General features: G+C 38.9%; 1 protein-coding gene across 2 annotated transcripts in view; it reads right to left on the bottom strand.

Moving 5' to 3' along the window:
* Positions 1-7,771: 7,771 nt before the first annotated feature.
* The window catches only part of LOC140146034 (uncharacterized), a 52,260-nt gene continuing 48,570 nt past the window's right edge, over positions 7,772-11,461 (bottom strand). For both annotated transcript variants that reach the window (XM_072167777.1, XM_072167776.1), the window contains one exon: positions 7,772-10,198. In XM_072167777.1, coding sequence (XP_072023878.1) covers positions 10,062-10,198 — 137 coding nt within the window. In that variant the 3' untranslated portion in view covers positions 7,772-10,061. The remainder of the gene's footprint in view (positions 10,199-11,461) is intronic.

Raw genomic sequence — 11,461 nt, 5'->3', positions numbered from 1 at the left:
TATGATTTGAACTCAATTTTCATTCCTACATTACCAGGCCTAGATTGTTTAAGCAATTTTGAGCAATAAAATGTTATGTCGTTACTGTGAACCACCATGTCTTCTAAATTTAACATGTGAAGTGTCTGTACTCTTTGCCCTGTAGTCAATGCCATCAGCATTGTAAGTTTGAATGTCAAATCTCTCAAACGCAACTGATTGGTTGGATGTAGAGATTTCAAATAATTCAACACAATTGTGACATCCCAAACTTCACTGTATCTTGGTAATGTAGGACGAATTTGAAATACACCCTTAATAAATCTTGTTATTAAGGGATGAGTACCAGCTGTGTGAGCTCCTGGTATAATAAGAAATGTAGATAGTGCACACCTACATGTATTCATAGCACTATAACTTAAATTGAAATTGCTGAACTGTTCAGTAAGAAAACTGAGAACAGGGCCTACATCCGATTGCATAGGATTAGTGCCCCATCTACTGCAAAAGTCAAGCCATCTTGTAATATACACATGGTACTGTTTAGCTATTGAGGGTCGCCATGATTGCTCAATAATGAGCATCGCCTCCTGCGGAACTCCTTGCTCTTGCAGTGATCTCCGGACAATCTGCAACACAAAAGGCGTAATTTATGAGTGAGTGGGTGTTTTACCCCTGATATGGGCTGAGAGATGACACCTTTGGGCAAGAGAATGGGCTGGGCAACCAGCATGTGCAATACTTTAGCAAACCATGGCTGAGTAGGCCATTTAGGGAGTATAATAATGCCTTCTGCTTTTTCCATTTCTATTTTCTGGAGGCAAGTATAGATCAAACAGAATGGAGGGAAAGCATAAAAGAAAAAATTTCCCCAATTGACTGTAAATGCATCAGTCGCTTCAGCATCTGGGTCAGGTTTCCATGATATGTACTTGGTTACCTGCTTGTTCAGTCTAGATGCAAAAAGGTCAATATCTGGCTGACCTAGCCGACTGCACAGTTCATCAAAAACACCCTTGTCCAGCATCCATTCCGTTTGATCTTGGAATTTGCGGGACCTTTGATCTGCGATTACATTATACTCTCCGGGTAAATAAGATGCGGACAGCCACATATCATGCTCAATGCACCACTGCCATAACTCCTTTGCCAAAGCATTGCACCCAGTTGAACGATTACCCCCCCATATTATTGATGTAAGTCACCGCTGTTTGGTTGTCACATTTAACATGAACATGTTTGTTTTTCATTTGTTTACAAAATGCTCGCACCGTAAAAAATGCAGCTAGCAACTCCATGGTGTTAATGCCTGATGACTCAAACAACTGCTGTTCCTGGGCATTCCATTTACCACCAATCTCATCAATACCATTTGTACCACCCCATCCTAAGCCACTGGCATCACTTTCAATCTGTATATCTGCATTAGGTACCTGAACCTGTGCCCTAGTTGTTTCCTGATCAATGTTGCAAATCCACCAATCCAGATCATTTCTAGCAGATTGTCCCAAAACAGTTTTTGCCTCAAAATTTCCAGCATTATGCTTGAGAGATACAATTTTGTAATTTCCAAAGCTCTGTAATGCAGTTGGGCATATTGAACTGCAGGGGATGCTGCGACTATTTTCCCAACAACTTCAGCTATTTGTCTAATGCTTGGTTTTTGTTTACGCAAGAGTTCAATACACCTGTTCTTAATATCAAGTCTCTTGTCTCCTGTTAATGACACTGTCATGTCACTTGAGTTTATCACAAAGCCCAGGAATTTAATTTGTTGTGTTGGCTCAAATATTGATTTTCTTGGGTGAATAATAAACCCCAGCTTAGACAAGACATTGGCTGTGTGGTGCACTGCCTGTTCTGCTTCCTGTTTTGATGGAGCAATAATGAGGGTATCATCTATGTACCCAACAATACAGTAACCTAGGCTCCTCAATTTGGAAAAAGGTGGTTTTAACACTTTGGTAAATAGCCTTGGAGCTGAGGAAAGTCCATTTGGTAGAGCTTTATACTGATATAAAACACCATTCCAAAGAAATTTCAGGTATTTCCTATGCTGTTTTGATATGGGTACTGAATAATAGGCATCTTTGAGGTCGATTGAAGCCATGTAGCAATCATGAGAAATTAGCTTTCTTGCAACTTCAAATGTATCCATTTTAAAGTGCTGATAGGTCAAGTATTTATTTAATTGGGATAGATCTAGTATCATACGTCTACCTCCGTCCTTTTTGGGACGTGAAAAAATATTTGACCAAAAATCACCCTCTTCTGGTTGAGTACGTTCAATCACATCCTTCCGTAATAAGGATTTCACTTCCTCATCAATTGCATTTGTTTCCATTTCTGACAAATTATATGGATGTGGCTTAACAGTTTGATAAGGGGGCAATTCTTTAAATCTAATCTATAGCCTTTAACTGCCTCTATAATCGAAGGATCCGATGTATATTTATACCATTCAGATACACATGACTTCAATCGACCACCTACTATATTTGCATCACTGCACTCACCTACCTCTGCAGGTTTTACTACTGGCTTGGTCTGGTTTGAGTAGAGGGTGCTTCCCTCTGTTGTACAGTTTCTGGGGAGGCAATGTCTGGCGCCACTGCGGTTGCTGATATCCCTGACGGTACAGCGGTTGCTGGCGGTAGGGTGCCTGCATCTGGGGTGATCTGTTCCCTAAAAAAGGTCCAGGGCGATACTGTCCCCTTCTCTGATGAAAGTTGGATTGGTGCACGCCTTGCGTAGAATAGGGGTGGAACCTTGGATTCTTCCCGAAAGCCTTATATGGCTTCCCCTGTTTTGTGCACATCATGACAGCTTTTTTCTCCTCTGTAATATCTTTCACATTACGTTGGAGATCATCTCCAAACAGGAAATCTGACCCAGTTTGAGTCTGGCACAAGTGGCCATAGGCCGGGTTTAGCTGAGGTTTAATGTGGTCCTTCCGAGCATTGCTCAGTTCATAGTTTGCATTGCACAGCAGTGCAACCACCTCTTCCAGCTCTGATGTAAGCTTGTCATCCCCAATGGAGCGCATAAGAGCACACATTCCACCAGTTAAAGAATTCTGGATTCTTTGTAAGCGTATGTCAAATGCACGTGTCTTAGGAGTCATTGATGCCCAAATGGGCGGATTTACCTTGGGCGATTTAAGCCGAGACAGGTTGGAGGGTGCGATATGTTTTGCAAGTAACTCTGCGATCTTGTTTTCTTTGAGTTTCATCTCCAACATGGTATTGATCTCTGTTGTCAATTCCCCATTAAGAGGAGGCCCCACCTCCGCAACATCGGCAAATTTCCTTGCAAAGCCCGTGGGCTTTGCTGCTGGAGTGGGTGTATCTTTAGACACGTTTTGTTTCTCAGATTCTTTCACCAAGTCACTAATAGTGCTCAGCACCTGCTCATTTAGTTCCTCTGGGGCAGCAATATCACCAGTGCTATCATCATAAGCATGAGTTTCACTCATAGCGTCACTAGTCATATCCATGACATCATGTTCACCCCGCCATAATATCCATAATTTGGATAAGCATTTTCACACTGTTCACCGCTCATTGAGTCGGAGTCATGGTACATATACTGCATATTACTATTGCTAGCATGATATTCTTTCTCTGGCTTGTCAATTCTGGCTGTAAATTCAGCCTTTTGCTCACGTGAATCTCTATGCATCTGGATCAAGAGTTTCTCAATTGAACCCAGTCTATCAGTTCCAGTATCACCAGTCTTATTAGAACTAGTATTGCCCTGGGGCTGCTGTTTGCCTGGCTTCTTTTTAGGTACAGCCGAAGGAACTGGCAAATCTTTTTTGCTTGTTTTGCCCTCACCACGTGTAGAGCTAAGCTTGTTGGCAGCTGCCGATTGTATCGACGCTGACTTAGGCGACATACCTGTCGAATTCTGCTCCGCCATTCTCACGTGCGATAAAGGTGGATGAAAATGATCCTATTTCGCCGTGATAGCGTAAACTATATAAATATCGGCTCTCCGACAATGTCAAATAAAACGACAAAACTGTTTTTGTCAAAGAAATGTGATTTTGGACCGCAAAAATCGTCAAATTATTCGGAGCTCACAGCTTCCGAAGCGATCCCAATGCACAGCAAATGTTTCTCTGATTCGCACGCGGTGTTTCTATTCTCCTTTTATTTCGACACGTATATCGAAATAAAATTGAAGTTTTGTGTGATATTATGTATATAGCTTGATGCATTTATAAACAAGATTGATACCATTTTTTGTATTATTTGCTTTGAAACCAAAGTTAATGAATAAAAATTAACTTCTTCCATGTAAACGTGTTTTTGCCCGACAGTTTTGATCACAGACCAACAGAGGGCGTATCAAATGTAAACACATGTCACCTCATCTATATACCGCGTAGTCTAGATTTGCAATGGTTAGTAAAACATAAACAAATATAGACTGCGTGGCAGTCCAGCTAAATACCGATAATCTGGCTCACTATAAACACGCTCTTATAGGAACCAAAAGCATGAAAAAGTGCCATTACTAATCTTGAAAAATAAATCCAGGACGTGTGATAGTAAATGTGACATCATAACCCAATGTTACCTACGAATACCACTATGGATGCTTTCACTATCGCAAAACGATCAACCAAAAACAAATGGAATATTCCCATTAATGTTTTTTTCATGTAGGCTAAAGTAGACCACAGGGTGTCAGGAAAATGCTAGCTCAACCAGAAAATATTTGTTTTAATTTTTATAACGCGATCAATATGATCTTATTCAATTTATGCTAGTTTAGGTTAGTTTCTGTACTTTATTTATCAAATGAGTATGAATCAATTTACATATTGTATAAGAAAGAGTGGGATATCTGTTTTAGGAATATTAGGAACTATACCCGGTACGCATACACCTAACGCTTTATAAAATGATAGGTGAAGAAACCCGGATATTCGTAGGTAACATGATCGATTTAACAATATCTATATTGAGTTTAGAGGTTAAGATTTTGCTATTATGTTAAGGGATCTAGAATGAGCGTTTATGGCGTTTCGACAGTATTTTTTGTGGGACATGAGAGCACCTCAGACGTATCGAATTGCATTCTGAATACGAAGCATGTCTTTCTGATATCAAATAATTTTCATTTTTTGAAATTCACGATATAATACAAATTTTATGACAAATTATTAAAATTGGATATTTTTCAAATTTTTGATATATAACAGTCCTCGAAATAAATTTGATAAATCTAATGATATATTCTTAAAGTGTATGTAGCTGGGAGGAAAAGCCGACGATCAATTGAAAATTTTGACCTTTTATATTGAAGATATGGATTTTTTTACCCAAAAGACCTATTTTTTTTTGGTGTTTTGGGAAAAAAATCCATATCTTCAATACGAAAGGTTAAAATTTTCAATTGATCGTCGGCTTTTCATTCCACCTACATACACTTTAAGTATAAATCATCAGATTGATAAAGTTTGTTAAATATCAAAAATATCAATTTTTAATGATTTGCCATAAAATTACACATGTGATGTATTATGCTGTATTCGTAACATTTCAGTATTTGTAGCTAAAGAATTAGACTTTTGGTGGATATCTCAATCAAATCTTCATTTTATAAAGCACTTTGAATGTATTATTTTCTTTATGTGCGTTTATTGATACTAGAGACCCTATCATTATTGATATTGATAATGTTGGTTCACAGCGGTTGAATGAGGAATGAATGAACACAAATCGTTTAAAACCGTTATTACACACTTGTCAAGTCCATCTTGGAGTCATTTAGGGGCCTACGTAATGTAAAAAATACCACTCAAAAATGTTCAAAAATTCACTTGTGTACAAATATGTGAAAAATTGAACAGGTAATGTTTGAATACACACCTTTCAGGAAATCAATTTAGATTAAATCCAATGACTGCTTTTCATAACTGATGGGTCAAAAAAGCATGTTTTTTGGTCTCTGTGTCTAAGTTTTTCACAGAAGGGGGTCTTATTATTTATGACGCGAAGCGTATGATCAGGGCGAATAAACCCAATACAAAAACGAAAGCCAATTGTGTGTATAATTTTAAATTATGGCCCTGAACATGCCGTGAACACTTTTCGTTGGATTCGACCATAGGCCTATATGTTGCGAGCGCAGCGAGCAGGAAAATTTGCATATTAAAGCGTTTCCGTACTGTTTTCCCCAAGCCTTTTCAGAGCGTTTTATTTAAAAGGCGCCCCATGAATATGTGCCAAAAATGGCTTGCCCCCTCTCGGATGGCCAAAAATGGCTTGCCCCCCCTCGACTCGCCAAAACTTTCTTGCCCCTAATTGCACCGCCCTTGGGTCTGTTTACGATCAGTGGCCTTCTTGCTTCTCACCACTGTGGCCCGGGTTCAATTCCCCGCGGTGCCACATGCGAGTTTGGTTGCCGATCCATGTTCGTCCTCGCAGGTTTTTCTCCGGGTGCTCCAGTTTCCTCCTAAAATCGGACCTCTTCCCATATCCCTGTCCCGTCATATCTGGAGGCATCCCTTGAATAGCGTTTCAAAATGTCCGCCCCAGACCAAGGTAGGTGTTTAGCCTGGCTTCGGCCGAATGTTATAAAATAAAATAAATCTTGTACTTCACATAATGCTCCCGGGGAGGCACTCCCTATCTGAAATGGCAGGGATGTGCCTCGGCCATGTTTAAAGTAGGGGCTTTCAGGTCAAATGTACAATTACAAAAATATGGGGTCATTCAGTGCACAACCTGAATAAAAATGGGGTCATTCGGTATGAAACTTTGAAAAAAGGATGTTCATTGGGGTAACAAAAAGTAAAAATGGGAGTCATTGAGTACAGGATTGCCAAAAGAGTATCATTATAGTATACACACATAAATAAGTGCCAAACTGCGTATAAAAACAACTTGGACACCTTGGAAATGTGAAAAATTTCTGGAGGAGAACACAAATACCACCTGAATTTGGAAAAGGGGGTCATTGGGTATACCAGGAAATAGAAAAAGGGGGTCATTGAGTACATGATTTTTTTTAAAGCGGTCATTGGGTAATAGGTAGGACCATAACACAAAAAAGGGGATCATTGGGTACAAGCCGGTTTGAAAAAGCCGAGGCACATGATGCATATCTGTCATGGAAGTGCCCCCCCAGGATAATGCTATTCTCCCATTACATGTACCGATTCGCTATCGTAAGTAACACACGCACACACGCCCCACCCACCTCCCCTCTCCCCACCCCGACAACATTCCAGGTATCCCATGCGCGTATTTTTTTTTTTTTGGGGGGCTTTGAAACGCTAGCCCCGGGGTCAAAGCAGGGCAGCAAAATCGAAGGGGCGGCGGGAAGAATAAGGGGCGGCAAAAAGAGGGGCGGCGGAAGAAGGGGCGGCAAAAAGAATTAGTAAAGAAAAAAGGGCGGAAAATGTCAAAAAATTGTACTATACATCAAAATGTGTTGCTTTTGGGGCGGTTTAAAAAAAATTGGGGGAAACCTTTTCGGGCTGTTGAGGAAGGGGCGGCATAATTGGATTTTCTTCAGCCCCCCGGGGAAGGGCGGCCACGGTACGCCACTGTATCCTACTGCTTGCAACATGTGTAATGAATACATAATTGACAAAATGCGACTGTTTTTGCAGAATGATCATGGATCTTTCTACATAAATGCAGAATGATCATGGATAATTATATTGACAAAATGAGACAGTTTTTCATGCTACAAAAACGGTCTCATTTTGCCATTTATGTATACATTACCGGCACACAATAGAGACCGAAATGAAGGTTAAAGACGACGTACATTAGTTAATTACATGAATAATTTAATGACTATATTGAATTACCACACCACCACACAGACCTATGTGTATGATCTACAACCATGTTATATTATATATAATATCATATTATATTATAATACATTCCCGAATTCCCTGCAAACAAAACGTTTTACAGAAGTTTAAATGTTGGGTTATATAATTGTTATATTAGGGTATAAAATATTTTGATAATATTCCGAAAGCATTTGTGAAAACCCCGTTATTAAACCGGACATCATTAAAACATTAATGACGTTTCTTAAACATTCGTGTTTGCTGGGTTTATTACTTTAAGGCGTGATCCGATTTCCATTATTCAAGTCACACGAAAGGTTACCTTTAGTGTAATCATGGAAGTAATTGATTTCAGTTTACATGCACTAAAATCGTGCTAATTGTGTTAAAGTTGTCATATTTGGCAGATAATCTAGGCTATGGAGTATGGAGGCATCCATTTTAACAGCCCTCTCATTTTAGTAGAAGGTCATTGAACTTTGCATAGAGGGTTAGGTTTAAAATTACTGACCGTTTCAAAACTCCCACCATCGTGATTCTCTGGTAATAAGAATTAAGAAAAACTATACTTTGGCATGTCTATGACATGTGGAAAAAGAGTAACATTGTGAGGTCCAATTTGCCTCCGCAGGGGCGAGAATGAAAGTGCTGCAAAAAACCCACCAGACTATCTTGGGTAGTGCTTTCTTATCCAGGTAACGCAACAATTTGTCAAGTTCAAATTGATTCAATAGAATAGAACTCAATGGGTGTTGTCGATTTTTATGGGTTAGCCTACTGAAATTACCGAAACATCCTACATAGCCCAAAGTATTATTTTTCAGATTTATGAAAATACCAATATTTTGGGACAATTTTTCAACAAAATCGAGCATTATTTAAATTTTGCTAACTGTGGTGCCAAAATTAGACGTCACGATATTACATGCAACTCCACGACTGTTAGTAGGCCTACATCGCAGATCGGTGAAACTCCTTTTTTGAATCCGAGAACACATTGCTTGTATTGTTAACAAAATCCAAGCGATTTTGAACTTGACATCTGTAAAGTTCAATGACCTCTTCCCATAGGGTGCTGTTGAAATGCATCCATAGCCTATAAATAATAATCAGCACTGCAAGTACTTGATCTGCCAAATGCAGCAAATTTAACATAATTTGCACGATTGTTACAGGAATTTATATACTTATGAGATGCACTGAATTAATGCCGTGTTTTGAGATATTTTTCACAATATTCAAAGCTATCTTAAGAACCACCGATTCCAATACTGGGTTTGTTTGTACTCATTTTATTGTATTTTTCATGCAGATTCTAAACATGGTCATGAAAATGTACAAATCCGAGAGAATTGAGTCTTTTTAGTTTGTAGAAATTACATGAGAAATAATTATAGTAGGTAAAGATTGGACTCCCGGATTGGACTATAATCCACACTCCCCTGTGGAAGATTTTGGAAATATCTTCCACAGAGGGAGTATGAATTTCAAATGGAATGAACACATTAGGCACCTCCATTTGAAACTCTCCCTTCGAGGCGTTAGGGCACTAGGATAGTATTTTTTTTCCTTTTTGCTTCTTGATATATTTATCTTATTTTTTGTGTCTTTCATTTGTCTTTTTTGCTTAGATTTATTTTTATTCTGATCTCTCTAAGTGTCGTCCTGTCCACCTACCTCTGATCTCCAGAGGTCCTGCTTGCCATGATTTAAACAGGCAGGGAGGTGACTATGTATTATAGAGAAAATTGCTGATCCCAATTTTCATCACTTAAACTGCTCTCAACTACAAGAAGTTCTCAATCTATAATTGGCTCCGTTAGTATAGTGATCTTTCTGGTGGGCAACAAGAAAGAATTAGAAGGAGCCTATAATACACTGAGAACATTACAGTGTTGTGAGTAAGACATAAAACTTGATTGGAATCAGCAATTTTCTCTAGTTATTTTCTCAGAACCATGACAACAAAGAGAGGTAGTAATCTGATATTATCACGTACAGATCAGAGGTGGGTGGACAGGATATGAAGACACAAGAATAAAAAATAAATCGAGAAGCAAAAAAAAAAAAAAAAAAGGGGGGGAACACCATCCCAGAGCCAGAAGCCTCGAATCGAGGCTAAGGAAACAATAGTTAGAAAATAACTGTAGGCCTAGGGCCTACTTTATACAATACCATTAACTGATAAGAAATTCAATTCATGCATGACAAATTATAATGACAAATGATAACACCGTCTACGTGACTCAAGAATTTTTCAGCATGTTTCGGCAATTTCTTCGCGGTAGCACGCCTCCCCACAACATTCCTCATTCAGCGTGGTAGATGTTAGTGCCAATGCTAATAATATTGGGTCCGTTTGACGATCATCCGTTTCCAGGAATGCAAGAGCGTCTATAATGAATAAAATAAAGTAATAATGAATAATTTGTTTGAAAAGTACAGATGCATCCAATGGACGCCTGTGGTTTGGGACACCTCTACCACGAATGGCGCGTTGATTTAGTGGTATGCTCTTTACAATGGGTTTAAAAATTTGTACAATTGTCATGATTCTGGCATCAAACCGGAACATAAGATGTTGAAGCATTAACATATAGAGCATTCATTTATCCATTACGTTGCACTATTAAGGCCCGGTATTAAGGGAGCTCAATTATGACCTCTACCTTCAGATATATGCGAGGGGACGGGAGTCCTCTTTTGTGCTGTTACATTAATGAATTTCCCCACCCCCGGGATACGTTGAGGGCATCTTATACCCACTAATGTGACGTATAGACCCAAACACACATCACATACAAACCCACCCCAATGTGCGTTTTGACCTTGACCGTGGTGACGTTTGAAAAATGGCTTCAAAATCGAAACTCGTGGGTGATAGCGGATATTTGTAAGGACTAAAAGGAGTGAATTTTTTTGCAGCAGTGCTGCATTAATTCTGAATTGAATGGGTGTTACTATACTGAAATTTTCGAATGTGAAAGGCATTTTGTACCACTGAAGTTTTTCGTACACATCGGTAGCTTTATTAATATAAAGATTGACTTTTGTAGAATTTTGGTTGTGTATCCATTGATTTTATATGCGATTTCATTGAAAGAAGTGTTTTTTAATGCAATGATTTTCAACAACACACTCAACCTGGGCTCCTTGCATGAGGAATATTAGCTACAAGCATTAGCTGAGCATGCGTCCTGTCAATTTCTACTCTCACATCCCTGATTTAGCATAGGGATTGGGCTCGTTTGCATATGCATGAGTTCGTTGAGTTGGTCGTAGCGTCCTTGGAGATAGTACATTTCTAGTAAAATGGTATAGATGAGTTTATAGTCAAAATGCGTGATGTATTTTAACAGTTTAAACATAGGCCTATGTTTCTGTAAATGTGCATAATTTCCAATCACGTCGCAGATGGCAACTATCACAGCACAAGTAATAATTTATTCTAGTGTATTGCCCCGGTAGAATACCTTGCATATGCCATAGAAAATTTTTGATAACTTGGTTGGTAGACAGAGATGACGTCAGTGGTACTGATTTTGGTTTAGATCTGAAACCATTATACCTCAGGTTTAGATTGAGAAAGTATATACATATCAAGTAATTATCTGGTGGGAATTGTTTTATTGTTGTATTAATTGTGGTATACTGAAC

This window comes from Amphiura filiformis, chromosome 2, assembly GCF_039555335.1.
Source record: "Amphiura filiformis chromosome 2, Afil_fr2py, whole genome shotgun sequence".
Taxonomy (NCBI): domain Eukaryota; kingdom Metazoa; phylum Echinodermata; class Ophiuroidea; order Amphilepidida; family Amphiuridae; genus Amphiura; species Amphiura filiformis.
The sequence above is the reverse complement of the archived record's forward strand: the minus strand, read 5'-3'. Positions and strand labels throughout refer to the sequence as shown.